Raw genomic sequence first — 15,516 nt, 5'->3', positions numbered from 1 at the left:
TGAGTGGGGCACTTATACTGGAGACATTCATTTCATATTATAATAAGCCATTAATCTGCAAATTCTAACCTTGTGCCTGTTTGCCTCAGGATGTTCATTATATATAAATAATTACCCAGACTGAGTTAATTGTCAATGAGTCTTGCCAATCAATAATGTGAGTGTTTTTGCACCACACCATCCATTGTCGGATACAGATCTATGTTCTGCATAGCAACTCTTTGCTTTGTAGGATCCGCCTGCAGCTCCTGTAGAGACCCTCTCTAGCAACAGTCCCCAGAGCCCCTCTCTTAGATTATTTACATCTCAGCCCTGAGTCAGGGTGAATAATGCATACGTTCACCGTGCAAGTGACGTTTACATTCATATCTGTATTGTCACGTGTGTATCTACCGCACAGTCTTTGAAAAGGATCAAGCGATCAGACAGGCGAGGAGCAGAATCCGTCACAGAGGAGAAGTTCACCATTCTGTTCGAGTCCCAGTTTAGTGTTGGAAGCAATGAACTTGTCTTTCAAGTGAAGGTAAATCGGGATGACAGCACATTAGCCACACACACAAATGGTCCCCATACAGTATGTTGTTACAGCTTCTTCGTCTTTCTCTCTTGGCACAGACTCTGTCACTTCCTGTGGTGGTGATAGTTCATGGTAGCCAAGATAATAATGCCACAGCAACTGTGCTGTGGGACAATGCATTCGCAGAGCCGGTCAGTAAAAGAAAATAAATATTGAAAATCAATTTATTTTTTTTCACTGTGTGTTTTTTCAAAGTATATATAAAAAAAATATTTTGTTGCCCATCTATGATATTTTTGCCGCTGCCTGCCTCCTTCATCTCTCCAGGGACGGGTGCCTTTCCTTGTGCCAGACAAAGTGCTTTGGCCTCAGCTGTGTGACGCCATCAACATGAAGTACAAAGCGGAGGTGCAGAGTAACCGAGGCCTATCGGAGGAGAACTTGGTCTTCCTGGCTCAGAAGGCCTTCAGCAGCTCCAGCAACAACCCCGAAGACTACCGGAGCATGACAATGACCTGGTCACAGTTTAACAGGGTCAGCTCTTCAAAGCTTCTCTTATCATCACTTTAAATCTATGAGCTTCAACCACTGGTGTATTTTTAAAAAGGCCGCGGGCCAGTTTCATATGATATTTCAACCACACACTCCTTACTTTTAACCACACACTTTTACTATGTTATTCATACATAGGAATATTCCTTGCTCCATTTACAGCAGCTTGAGGCCTCATTGGTAGGCAGGTCGTCATCTTAATGGGCCTGTTGGTCCACACAGAAAAATGGTGGAGGCTTCATTTTCTGGCTGAACACATTGACCACACACCATCACACTTATTAGATTATAGGAAAAACGCTTACACACACACAACATGAACACACCTGGGATTTTTGTTTTTCCTTTTTAATGAATATGCAAAAACACCATGTTCCTCCACAGGAAAGCTTGCCTGGGAGAAACTTCACATTTTGGCAGTGGTTTGATGGTGTGATGGAACTCACGAAAAAGCATCTCAAGCCGCACTGGAATGATGGGTAAGAGAATTGCTAAGGTTTTTTTTTTTTGTCAGTTTGAATCGCTAAAAAAATGTGTAAGAACAGGAAAATTGAAACACTACCTCTGTATTTTCACTTTCTTTTTTCTCCAATCTGACAGCTGGACTGGATGAGATTAAATGATTTCCTGCCCCCATTTTGTCAATCTTGACAACTCAAGCAGTGCTTCACTTTTGTGTTTTTTTTCCATGGCAACCTGCTTTTTTAGCAGTGAAGTAGGATTCAGAGGGAGAGCAGTGGTGGTGAGAAGGAAAGTACATCTCTCCTCTCTTTGCAGGGCCATCCTGGGCTTCGTGAACAAGCAGCAGGCTCAGGATATGCTGATGTCCAAACCCAATGGCACCTTCCTGCTGCGCTTCAGTGACTCTGAGATCGGAGGAATTACGATTGCCTGGGTGGCAGAAAATCCCAACAAAGCAGGTGCTGCATTAATGTTTGAGTGCACTGTTTCAGGTGTGAAGATGGCCAACTGATTGGCCTTTATCCAATCCCAAAATCCCTAATAGTCCATTATTGAGGTAGCTACATAGCCTAATCCCAATTTTTTTACTAATCTAAAATCTACTAATCTGAAATCTGGCCAGATAATTGATGCTAGGTCATAGCATATGTAACACGACTCTTCGAGCCAAAAATGTAATTCACTAGCAAAGATTATAGGTAACAATGATAGTGTAATTCCTCTCTTTGCCAGTAGAGGGTGACTTTCCAGCGCTGTTGCTACCACAACAGGAATTTTAAACGTCCTGAACTGACAGCTTCCCTCAGTTCCTTGCACTCTTGTAGTGAGTTCATTGGCTGCATGCAGACACTGTTGGCTGCCTCTCTATACTGTGGTTTGGTTTGTTGGTTTGTTTTCAGTGAGAAAATGGAGCATTAAGCAGCTCAAGAGTCAGATATTTTCCTTAAGGATGCAGGAGGGACTGACTCATCGAGTGGACTGAGTCGCACCTTTAAATTAGTGCCAGGGTTTCACTAGGATATCTGAAGAAATTGCTAATAACAATCCCTGTAACGACTTAAACGTTGTTTTTACTGTGGTATTGTAGAGTTGTCTCAGATTCAGTTATTGCAGTGTAAAGTTAGATCAGTGTGTGTGACCACATGTGTTGTAATAATGCTGAAATATAACTGTCTGTGCTGTGTGTCCTCAGGTGAAAGAATGGTTTGGAACCTCATGCCCTACACAACCAAAGACTTCTCCATTCGCTCCCTGGCTGACCGTATCAGCGACCTCAATCACCTCCTGTTCCTGTACCCCGACAGACCCAAAGATGAGGTTTTCTCCAAATATTACACCCCCCCACTCTGTAAGCAGCCCTCTGTTTTGCACAGGCAGCCGATTCTCTCACAATGTAATGATACAGCTGCAGATCTTGATCGCTGAATGACGCCGCTCTTCTGTCTCTTCAAGCTAAAGCCGTGGACGGTTACGTGAAACCGCAGATCAAACAAGTGGTTCCTGAGTAAGTCTTCTTCCTCCGCTCCTTCTCTTTTTCCCTCTTTGCCACCCACTCACCAGTTTTTTTTCTCTGAAGCAACATTTAGAGTTAATCACCAAATACTGGACCCTGAATTCAGATCACCCATTAGTTAACTGCTACAGTTGGAGGAGGCCAATTAAGGAGGGACCGGGCTCCTGCACAAGCTTGTCTTCCACTCATCATTAGAGTTAGGCTTGTTAGTTAGCAAGCCGCGCTCCCCGCCTATCTCCACTGCTGGTTCATCCGCCATGGGGAGAATGGCCATAATGATGCAGGAAGGCTTAGAAAACACGCTGAGAGTAGTTGCTTAGGCAACTGCTGCACATAGGCTTTTATCTTGGGTTTATATGAGTGCATATGTGTGTGTTTGTGTGTCCAGGTTTGCTACAGCCAATCCAGACCCAACAGGCGGAAATCCAACCTATATGGATCAAGGCGCTTCCCCAGCACCCGTCAATCACCCACATGCCTACGGCATATACCCACCTATGTGAGTTCTAATGAGCGTACACACGTTCTCTGCTGCCGTTGGTCTCTACTGACACTATCTCCTCTCTTCATGTCCAGGAGCGACTCCATGTTGGACACGGACGGAGACTTTGACCTAGATGATACCATGGACGTGGCGAGACATGTGGAGGAACTTCTCCGACGACCCGTAGAGAGCCAGTGGGGGGGCCAGCAGTCCTGACCTTTAACTTTTTAGACAAGCGACATCAACACCAAACAAACCCTGCCTCCCACCTCGTCCCACCCTCACAATGACATGGTTTAATTCCAATAATTTCTCTCTTTTTTTTTTCATATTGCTATAATGTGAACTGTTAATAATGGTTGTGATTTTTTGTTCTTTTCAGCATGACAGCATGCGTGTCAGTGAGTTTTATTTGTGTCCATACATGTTTAGGTATAATGAAAACCTACAATGTTACAGTATTGTGAGAAAAAAAAGATGTTCATTCACATCGTGCATGCATTTCCAATTAATTTTCAAAAATCTGCTACTGTATGAAGTTCTTTTAGGAGGTGAATGTTTTTTATTTGTAAATGGGTTTATCAGTATTTTCATTGTGACACTGATGTCGCCCTTTTGACAAAAACAGAATGAAGAGTTTGGCTTTTTTTTTTTCTCGCTCCTGACAAACACAATCCAAGCCACTGCTTTGGAGAGGTTTTATTTTTTTTTTGTTTATTTCTTCAGATCCATATACACTAAATGGGAGAAACTCTCTGGAACTGACAGCACACACATCAGCACATGGTACCATACAAGTTTTATTTCTGATTTGTTCACCAGCTGTAATCTAGGAGGGGAGTTTATGCACCTCCCTCGCTCTCACAGGGCTATTTGTCTTCTGTTTGTACACAGAAATGCAAATCTAAGCATTTACCCAGCGCTGCCTGCTTGTCCTCTCAGGTCCCTCTGTTCCCCTCATCAATGCTACCTCGCATTATTCTACTGACAGTTACTATTGCTTCTCTCTCGTTTTCTGCGTCACATCCACACTTGTAGGTACAGTAGGTCACTGGATATTATTCTTGTAACTTTATATGTGCGATCCTTTGCTGTTATGCTTGAAAACCACTCACCTGAAGACGTCTCAACATTTTTAAATGGGGGAGGAGGAGGGAGGGGGTGGGGGGCTGCTCCTTCCTTCCTTCAGCCTGTCCGTCCACCTATCCTACCTGTTAGCTGCATCATGACACTGTGGCGAAAAACAAGCATGTAGCAAGCAGGCTCCACAGCCTGCTGGGCCACATCTATAGCTGTGTAGTCGCCTCTTTTTTTCTTTTTTTTTTTTTCCCCGACACTCGTCTAAAGATAATTGTTTAAAAGAGCCTTGCACCTCAGGAATGAATCGCTTTGCTTAGCCGATGTATAAGCCAAATAGAGAATGATTGATGTATATATGAATTTATTTTCTCTTATCATAATTCTCTTTTATTATTCCTGTGGCACTCCCCGACTGAATGTAACAACTCTGTGTGACCCTGAGGACAAGTATACAATACATCCTCAGTCTGAGCAGAAAACCCTAAATAACAATTTGAAGCAACTGGAAACGTATGTTTGTCTGAAAGACATTACAGTATTTAAAAAATCTAATTTCTTTTTTTCTTTTTTTTTATACTTAATTTTCTTCTTTCAAGCGAGCTTTCGTGCTACATGGGCAGTCTTGTGATATATCCCTCACTGCTACCATTACTCTCATCATTTTTGAGCTTTGTTCCACTGTAGTCCGTGTATTTTTCAATGATGTAGGTGGCGCTGTGTGCTGTTTGATGTATGTACCATGTTTGTGGTTTATCACTTGGAGGTTTTCCAAGAGAAACACCGGTCAAATTGAGAAGAAGAAAATAAAGTTTTATAAATAATTTCAACTAACCCGGGAGAAGTCGAGTAGATTTTTTTTTTTCAATTGAGATGACAAATAAATTTCACAATTCAGAATTGAAAGAAAACAATGATCAGGATCATAAATAGGACTTTTTTTACATTACCTCACTAGCTTTACATGGATGCTGACTTTTATCATAGTGTTAAGATTGCAGTGTCAGTTCAATATCACTCAAATGCCTTTACAAAAACAAATATTTGTTAATCTGAACTAGTGCTGTGGCTGAACTGGGATGGTGCTCAAATGTGTATTAAAACAATTTACAAAAACAGGAAAAAAGTAGAATGTTATATTTAGTATTTATATGAAAGTGTACAATGCTAAAAATGGGGGGGTGTACTCCAAAACCGTATCTTAAATGGTCAAAAGAGGCTCATTTCTGCCCCCTGGTGGAGACATGAAGCCTAGCTTTGTGTGTGTGTGTTAATGTGTGTTTGGAGTCGAGTGTGTTGCTGTTGCATGAATGCCAATTACCTACCTGTGTCAGACAAGATAAGAAAAAATTAATTTAGTTTCTATATTAATATATATCCTCATAATAATTGAGTTTAATTTGAATCTGCAGCATCCCAGTATGTCTTGTGTTTTTTTAGCAGAGGTTAACATGGCAAAGGCCAGTGTGAGTGGATCAGTGATAGTAATCCAGTGGAAAAGGGCTCCTACAGGTGAGTGGTGGGCTGTTGTTTGGATAGTACTAACTAAGCTTATTAGCAGAGCTTTAAAACCACCAGTGTAGTACAGAGTGGCTCTGGATGTCATGTGCACCCACTATAAAACACTTACACTGTTAGCAAGGTTAAAAGGGGAAGATTGATTAATGTAAATATACATACATATATGTATGTGTATATATATATATATATATATATATATATATATATATGGACAATGTTGTGAGAAAATTGTGTATTAAGTCAAACTTTTATGACATTGTCACCTGTGGCCCCTTGGAAATACACTGAATGAACAGCCCTCCTTTGTTTTGGGTCAGCATCCATTGTTTCTTCCCAAAAGAAAAACATTTTAACAGATTAAACATAATAAAGTTTTAACATTTTTATATAAATATTCATAGTGATTACTTCACCCACCAACCGTCTATCTACACAAACAGCTCCTGCAGATTGTTATTGCAGCTGTGTCACCACTAGATGTCAGTAGAGTTCAATAGATCAGACAGGATTTTCCTGTGCTGTATTAAAATTCAATATAATGTGTAAAATATAAATGATCTTGCTTTTTAGATTTTAGACATTGGTTTCCCTTAGGCGCATTATTCCAGCTGGATATCTGATGAGTGGTTGGACATACACATCGTTAGCATGGCTCTGTCGCCTGAGTAGCACTGCTAGCCTTTTCAGCCATATGGTCTGTGCACCTGCCTGACACTCTGCAGGTATTTACTGTGGCTGACCTCCCTATATCCTTGTCATAGATCCAATCAGCCTGTGGGATAACCAGGTACTTCCCATATGTCTGCGATCCTGCCTTCTAGTGACTCCAGCCTGTCAGCCCCTGATCAACGTCTTCCTCGCAGTCACCATGTGGTTTCACTTATCCATCCTGATGTCCTTGTCAGTGAGGTGAATTGTGTCTTCCTCTCTCTTGGCCTCATTAGGGGCATTCAGACTCATCTTTTGCTGGCCTCCAATTCCAAAATGACATTTTTAATCTTTTAATTTTTGCAGAAAACATACGTTTAAAAAATAATTTGCATTCATGGTTTCAGTTCCTGTTGGAGTGATTATCACATGGGTAAATGCAGGATGTGTGGATGACACACCCTGCACTCCCCAGCTATGAGCGGCAAGAACTTCCTTTATAGATATCATGATTCATAAGTAGATTTCACACATATGCGTCTCGTTTGTGTGGTTTTATTGTTGTTGGTTCTGCAGAATAAAATGACTTCTTTTCTCCTCCAGCCAGGCTGACTTGATCAATAGCCAGATATATGTTGATGGGAATGGGCAGAGCTGTTAGAGGCCTGAAGGCTGAAGGGTGATGGAGATCCATCGGTCTGAACCCGACAGCTGCTGCAGCAGACAGGGAGTGGTGCCTTACTGTACACATGGCTGACATCCTGCCACAGGAAGCTATAGCTAACCTCAGTGGAAAAACAGCTCTGGTGTTATTTTGCTGCTATTTCAGGCTTTCTTTGTAGCTTATTGTAGATCATTGAGAGATATATGTATGAGACACCCCATTAAAACAGATGCCACATCTCATGAACTCACACGAACTGCTGGTTTGAATATGAAGACTGGCTGCCGAGGCCCTTTGTCACATTAAAATGAGACGGCTGGTTCGGGTGAAGAGGCTTTTAAAAGCAGAATTTTTGCTGAATTATTTCTGAGAATGCATAATACATGACCCTGAGAGATCATGAGCGAAAGAGAGAGAGGGGGGGGAGCGGTGAAGAAGGGGCTGAGACTGAGAAATCTCTCCTGCATCCTCTTCCAGAGCCTCGGTGTGCTCCCTTCTCTCATCCTCTCTTCCTTTGCCACATTCAGATTGCATTCTGTTCTGTCATTCCATTGACTCCAAATGTGCTCACATGGCTGTGTATGTGAATACAAAGATTGTGTTTGTGCTCTAGATTACAACCACTTCATCATCAGCAACGTTCTCTGACAAAACATGTAATCATTACATAACTGCTGTTTGTCACATGGCTCTAAACTGGAAAGAATTTCCCCACTGTCTGCAGCCTTTAAGTGACAAATAAACATCTGAATGTAGAATCAAGTCTGCCCGTGATGTGATGACGTTGCTTTGGCTCTGATTGCCCCAGCCCAGCCTGTATTTGACTATTATGAGCACACACATGACTCCTTTTCATACAAATTGGCTCTGATTAGATTTGCCTCCTTGGTGTGTTTTAAATGGGGTTACATTATACCAGTTTACTGGCCCATGTCTTTGCCTGATGTGATGTGAGTTGCCTTGACATTGATGTTTAGACACTGTCGCAGTTTTATTTTGGCCTGACCTCGGAAATGTCAGCAGATGCTCAGTTTAATAAGTGTGAGGTGCCAAGTTTAGCCCTGCAGGACAGCACAGCAGCCTTTACAATCTGGAAATGAACGGGCCTAATAGTCAACAGCCTGAGCTCCTGCTGCTGTTCGTCTACAAATCAATAACTGAGAGGGATTGAGACGGAGTGAAAGGAAGAGCATCCTCACATCTTTGATGAAGGGTGACACCGTGAAATTGTCAACTAGCTTTTTACAAGAGTGCAGTAGATGGAAGAAGCCATTATTGAATTTACCTGACAACCCCCCCCCCCCCCCCCAACCCCACACCCTAAAAAAAGAAAAAAATATATTTTTGCAGTAAAACATATCTTGTATTCATATGAATATACATTCTTGACCTTAAGTTATATTTTAATTGTGTGGTTTTTGCGCATATTTGTTGCTTTGGAAACTTTTTTTAAAATCCTATTGCTCCTGTTTCTCGAGCGCCCCCTTGTGGCGAGCAGGCCGCCGCTTTGTGAGTGACACTCTTCACATGTTGATGTTTAGTCTGATAAAGAGCTTTTTAAAAACATGAACTAAATATTTGAAAACTCCAAAAGTGATCGAGGAATTACGCACGCACATCACGCACACAAGATCCAACTGTGATTGCGCGCGCCAGACCGGAATGAATTGTTCCTGCGCGCGCGCGTGTTCACGCGTATGTGTGCGCCTATTGCGATTGCGCTCTCACAGTCTTGAATTTGTCCCGCGGATGCATGTGAGAGGACGGGAAGGACCCCCCCCCCACCCCCTGGTTGCAAGCGCTGCAAAAGTGTTGGGTGCGAGACGCGGTGCGCACAGCTGAAGTGCACCGGAGCGACTGAAGCAGATCACTGTGGACAAAGAGAGCAACGCGCGGGCTGTAAACAGAGGACGGCAGCACCCCTGATCACAGAAGTCTCTGTTTCCAGTAATTCTGAGCACACGCCTCCAGAAAGCGAAGCGGCGGAGGAGGGAGCTGGCCGAGTAGTCTCCACAGTCTGCTCGTCGTTTCACCGGGACTCTTCAGTCTGATCAGCCCGGCTTCCGACGCTTTGACGCGCTCCTAGCATGGACCAGCTGTGGTAAATCCGGACACGGAACCGAGCCCCGGACATCAATCAGTGAGAGAATGGGTTGTTTCTACACCGTGGAGGGGAGGGCTTTGCTGTAACACCGGCGGATCATGGCAGGGGTGCACGCTTCAGATGCGGTGTCGGGACATTTTTTGGATCCTGCCACCAGCGCCCCGCCGGCCCAGGGTGCGACCAACGCGGCGGGGATCACAGGCGATGTTGCCGCGCCGCCTCCAACCGGTACCCGGACATACTTGGAAGTGTCGGCCGCTGCCCAGGGCTACGGGGCCGAGGGAGTTTACACCAATGGACGGTACAGGGAACACGGCAGTCCAAGGATCGGGAGTGGCAGCCGTGATAATTCCACGGAGAGAAGTCAGGGCGCTGGAAACACACCTTGCGGCATCATGAAGGTTGGTGATTGAACCACTAATTTACTGCCAATGATTCTCAAGGTGACACAAGGGGGGATCTGCCAAGTGACGGTGCCACAACAACAGCAGCAGGAGCAGGGAACCCTGTGGATGCAGACAGGCAGGGTTTCAGTGGAGACTCCTGAAAAATGAGAATGAAGGAACTCTGTGAAAGTTTAGAGCAATTAAAATATAGTTTTATTTCAGTATTTAATGGCACCAAGAGAGAGACTGTGACCACTGCAACACAACACACAAAAACATGTGTACTTCATGTGTAGATGTTCCTCCATTTTAACATTGTGGTTAATAAGAGACTTTGTTCCATGTGTTCTGACATATTTTCATGATCCAGTCATTGTTTTCAGCAGGTCTCAGTAGGTTTGGTGTGTTGTGAAACTTTTCCTTGATATAAACTTGATTTGTTGGCCAGGGGCAGGCTGTCTTTCTCTATATAGCTCTTTCAATGTGATAATAATATTTTTAACGGCTGCCTATCCTTAATTAGTGCTCCATTTACTGGGGGGGTTAATTAACTGATCTCCCACAAAGTGGCGAAGGCAGGATGGCAAGTTTCCACTTGATTTATATACATGCTGTTGCTCCATGTTATGCTGCAGACTAGCTTTTTTTTTTTACAATGCAATCTGTGAGCATCATGGGGTCCTTGGCGGAGTTGGAAGTATTGCGTAGGTGGGACATGCTACAGAGTTGCATTCTGTCATGTCAGAACCACTTTGCTTAGCAACTGACAACAACAGCAGCTAATTATTATTATTTTTTATTTTGTCACCTCCATCCTTCAGGGTTCCCTGTGGGTGTTGGATAAAGACACACACACACACACACATGCATGGACCTTGAGATGCAGAGTATGATTCATCTGGTTCAATGCAGCAGAATTCTTTTTTTTTGAGGTTCAAAAAGATGATGTGAGTCAAAATGCTTAAGCTTCTCTCACCATCATAACCGTCAGCTCACGTCTTTGAAACTATATGAGTAAAATATGACAGCAGAGCTGGAGGAGATGGTGCTGTCTCTAAAAAATGCTATGATTATTTTAGATGTTGTGCCTTTTATATTACGTTGCCATTGTGTGTGGAATGGATGAGACCGGGTTGTGTGTTCAGCGTTGCGTCTTTAAGCCTTCAGAGACTGGGCGCTCTAAGTGTTTGTTGTTAATCTAGTCTACTAGCAGGCTGCTGAGGCATGACATAGCATGTAGAATGCAAGCATAGAATTGATGTGAATAGATCAGTCACATTCTCCAATGGCTGACCTTTCTATTTAGTCAGTATCAGAGCCGATATCTGATACAGGTATTGTATTGGTCCACCCCTGTTTTGAGAGAATGTGTTTAACCCGAACCACAATGTTGTCTAAACTTAACCATGTATTTTTGCTGCCATAAGATAACCATGCAGTGGTGTCAAAAATAGTGGGTACAAACAAAAGGAAAGAGAAAACATAATTTAAAACTGCTGATAATGGTTCCACAGAGGAATCAAGATGATGAGGAAGAAGAGCTGTTGCACCTTCTGCTGTGAGTGACATTAACTGTTTGTGGACACCTCAGCAGTTGTGGGTAATAACGATCCGATGCAGTCCCCTCATCGATATTTCTGAGGGTCTTATTGTGTCGGTGAAAGCTCACTAAGGCTTGATTGTGAGGTCAGCTGACCGAACTGATGAAGAAACTTCCCTCTTTTAAGTTTCAGTTCAGTGTTCGAGGCATGATAGTTTGTCCAAAGGACCAACATGTATTGGCTTTATCCTTTTAGCAAACGTTACTGCTTCCATCAGACCTTATCCTTGTAGAACAGGTTTGAGCATGGAGCATGTTAACAGATTCTGCTCACAGATCCTTGTATTATGTCTCCGAACTTTCCCGTCCGCAGGTGTGCCCAAGTCGGGTTTAATTTGTCCTCTGAAGATGCAGCGCATGTTATGATGGTCTCGACACGGTACGCGCTGTTCGAGCAGCACTTGCAGGGAGAACTGGGTCAGCCATTGTGAAGAAGTGGTTCATAGATATATATTCAGAATGCCCACCTAGACACGAGCAGCACATGTGGCGTGTGTGAACAAGGGTTAAAAAGGTGAAGTGGCTGTGGGTACGTGGGGACGAGGGAAGCAAATGAGCAATTACTCTGCATTACCTCATTAGCTCGGCCCTCTAACATGCAAATTGTGGAAGAAGAGGAGAGTTTGTGCGTCCAACTTTGTCCTCTTGTTATTTCCTCAGCGGGGTGACGGTGTCATACTGGAGAGACTGCAAAGTGGCTGGAGGAGGAGGGGGGGTGGAGTGGGGTGCATGGTTGGAGGAGGGGGTGGGGGGGGGTTGTGATGCAGCCTTGTTATGTAATGCTGGACTGTGGACAGCTGCAAGGCCGGCTCCAGCCTGACTGCAGGGTGGAGGAAACTGACAACTTGCACAACTCATGGAGAGCAAACAGGATTGGATTTAAAGATGGTGCCTCTTACTGAGCATTAGCCACATGTTTTCTCAAGGTGAGTTAGCAGCAAATTAAAAGTGAGAATTTTTTCAGCTGTTAGAGTTGGACTAAATTCAATCCGAACAAGACATACATGACATGATGTAACAAACTAATGCACATAAAGATCAATAAAGTTCACAGTTGTTCTTGCATAAGGTCTTTCCCACTATGACCTCTGCACTCTCTCTGAACTCTTCTGTCAGAATATCAATTCATCCGCTCGTTGAGTGATACAATGTGAATACAAAGTGATGTCACATAATCTCCATCCCTTCAATCTGTCAAATAATAAAATGTTCTTTCCTGTATGTCAGTCTCACCCGCCTCCTCCTTTTCCTCCTCCTCCTCCTCCTCCTCTTCCTCCTCCTCCTCTTCCACTCACTGACCCTATAAATAGAAGAAGCAGTTCAGTAGAACTGTGTTTGACCACTTCTAGCCCTGATAACAAGCAACAACACATCGTTCCAGTGACTCAAATGACCTGCACGGTGCCAGTGTTAAAGCTGACCATGCAGACATCACTGTGGCTCATGATTGCACAAGGTTGATGGGGGGACAGTCGTCCCAGAGGACGCTCAGTCAGATTGATTAGGGACAGCCGCCAGGGCATTAATGACATCATATTTTAATGTTCTGAGTATTATTTATGGCTGTTTTCTATCTTATAAATAATCAGTTTGTGGTTATTGTTTTATGTGGTTGAGTTCAAAGGGGCAGTTATTCATTATTTGAAAAATGTTTAAAACATTCATAAGTGACCTGAATTAGCACAAATATGAGTGTGCAGTCTTATAGTCATAGAAGGGTCCACTGGCTGCGCTGCACCAGCCGTTGTTGATCGCTGCCACACTCTAGTCCCCACTCTAGTCATAGGATGCACTGGGAGGAAGGAAAAGGGACAGGAGGTAAAACCATCCCACGATTCTTTGCATTCCGAACATTCCGGTGACTCGTGAAATTCAATGATCAGTACAAACGAGGAGCAAAAAACAGCAGATCATCACAGAGCAGCTCATTTCCAGCCACCTGTTAGTGTGAGGAATGTCAGAAACTGCTGCAGGCTCAGCACCAAACTCGGCTCCCTTTTTATGAAAAGCTGGATTATATTAATTACCGGCATGCCTCATTAATAACCTGTGACAGATTGTGGAAGCTCTGTGGATATTTTAAGTTGTACTGCATGATTCAAAGCTAAGAATGCCCAGGAAAAACATTTTTTGTAGATAGTGGGGTAAATTTTCACTGTGTTCAAGATCTCCTATTAACCAACAGAGCTGACAGGCTAACGTTTGATTTTAGCCTAGCACAGACCCTCTTGATTCACGTAGCCCTCCCCCATCCACTGGCTTCCATTGATGCTAAAGGCTCCAGGCCATAGCATGTTGAGTGCGTAGCCTATCATCATGCTGGTTGGTTGTTGGATGTCCTCCATGTTGTGTTAGACAGAAGCTTGCTGACAGGCTTTAAATTTGGATTCTATCCTCAGTTTTAAGTGTAATTTAAAACTAGTGTGACACGTGGGTACGAACATAGCTTCAGGGGATCTGTCACATAGCATCGTAAATGTCTGCCCCTCTGTCTGGCTGCCTCTGCCTCTGGGTAGTTTTCCCCTAATGTGAGATTTGTCTGATCCTCAGGAGAACTGAGGACACCTCAGGAAAAAAAACCTGAGCTAACAACACTCATTACATATAGTGGGATCATGTGTGATGATAATGATGAGAATCAGAACAAGAGCGCGTCCACGCATCACCGCTCACATCACAGGCTTTACGTGGAATCAAAGCCTCCCTTCAGAAATTTAATTTAAAGTAATGGAATATGTGTAGAGATCCAAAGTTAGGGCTAAATGTGCACCTCTTCAAACCCATACCAGGAAATGGAGTTGAAAAGAGACGCAGCGGAAGATGTGAAGCGGCGATCACAGACGTCTGGGCCTTGCTGAATCATCGCTTTCTCTCTTAGGCCTGCAATCTGCAAAATACTATCTCAAATAGGCCCAGTTTGTATGTGAATCTGCAGCTCGGCATCAACAGTTTTAGAAAATGTCACTCACCCACGAGGAACGCCGCCACACTCCAGAGTCCCTAAGTGCATTGGTAAAAACCAAAGTGATTAACATCTCAGCGGTGGAAGTTTAAACAAAGAAGGGCTGTGATTCATTCATTTTATGCTATTGTTTGACTTATTTCAAGGATTTTTGATAGATGGATTAAAACTGTTGCCTCTCAAAAAGCGTGTTACCGCTTGAAGCTGCCTTTCTTCAAAGATCAAAGAAGTGAAAAGAGAGAAAAATGAGATGTGCTAGAGCTGCTGTGGGAGAGTTTATTGGACACATGGAGGGTTTGAAGCTCGGTTTCCAAACAGAAATGACTCTCCTGGGTGGTCAGTCCGTCTTTTTATTTACACCAATGCTAATTAGCAAACACAAAAATTGACTAACTGCTGTTACAGCCCTGACAACGATTCGCTGTGTTTGACTTTCGTTGAATTGTTGAAAGACCATTAGAGGAGTTTGTCCTTGTGTCCTTGTCCGTCTCCTGTTTCATGTTGGTGGGACTGTCCAAAGTTTCCTCCTAATCCTTTCTCCTCCTCTTTCCCCTTGGAGGATAATGACTTGAGATGGAACCTCAATTACTCACATGCCAAAGTGCTCCCCAGACAAGGAGAGTTTTTTTCTTTCTCCAGACAAGAGCAATTGATTTGATTGGACAGCAGCGTGGTGTGTTTGTGCTGATGACTTATCTGGATGATCCTTGGGACGTGCCTCAGCAGTGATGACACCACAGCAGACGCAAGGTCCTCGCGACAGAGGAGGGATATGAAATAATAATCTGGGCAGGATGCCGGCTCGATCGGAAGGGCTGTGGCACTTTAAGTAGCGTTGTTTGTGAGAATGAGTGATATTCAGATTTGTCAGGTTGAATATTTCCCAGGTCCATAACTGAGACAACAGGGTTTTGATAGATGAACAGGATAATATGTCTGTTAGAAGTGCTCCACCTGCCTCTGCTTGTGCATGTGTTCTTACTGCCAGCATGGCATTTCCTCTCAATCATTTTCCTTTGTGCTGTC

At 43.5% G+C, this 15,516-nt stretch overlaps 2 protein-coding genes across 3 annotated transcripts in view; both read left to right on the top strand.

The window, feature by feature from the left end:
- stat5a (signal transducer and activator of transcription 5a) overlaps window positions 1-5,439 on the top strand; it is a 42,845-nt gene extending 37,406 nt beyond the window's left edge. For both annotated transcript variants that reach the window (XM_028411485.1, XM_028411484.1), the window contains exons 12-20: window positions 401-523; window positions 616-708; window positions 845-1,051; window positions 1,454-1,548; window positions 1,847-1,989; window positions 2,724-2,879; window positions 2,984-3,035; window positions 3,433-3,543; window positions 3,621-5,439. In XM_028411485.1, coding sequence (XP_028267286.1) covers window positions 401-523; window positions 616-708; window positions 845-1,051; window positions 1,454-1,548; window positions 1,847-1,989; window positions 2,724-2,879; window positions 2,984-3,035; window positions 3,433-3,543; window positions 3,621-3,744 — 1,104 coding nt within the window. In that variant the 3' untranslated portion in view covers window positions 3,745-5,439. The remainder of the gene's footprint in view (window positions 1-400; window positions 524-615; window positions 709-844; window positions 1,052-1,453; window positions 1,549-1,846; window positions 1,990-2,723; window positions 2,880-2,983; window positions 3,036-3,432; window positions 3,544-3,620) is intronic.
- A 3,784-nt stretch (window positions 5,440-9,223) lies between these two features.
- LOC114439508 (inactive phospholipase C-like protein 2) overlaps window positions 9,224-15,516 on the top strand; it is a 58,929-nt gene continuing 52,636 nt past the window's right edge. The window contains exon 1 of the mRNA XM_028411482.1: window positions 9,224-9,943. Coding sequence (XP_028267283.1) covers window positions 9,641-9,943 — 303 coding nt within the window. The 5' untranslated portion in view covers window positions 9,224-9,640. The remainder of the gene's footprint in view (window positions 9,944-15,516) is intronic.

Source organism: Parambassis ranga, chromosome 8 (assembly GCF_900634625.1).
Source record: "Parambassis ranga chromosome 8, fParRan2.1, whole genome shotgun sequence".
Lineage (NCBI taxonomy): Eukaryota > Metazoa > Chordata > Actinopteri > Ambassidae > Parambassis > Parambassis ranga.
This window is presented reverse-complemented; position numbering and strand designations above follow the sequence as displayed.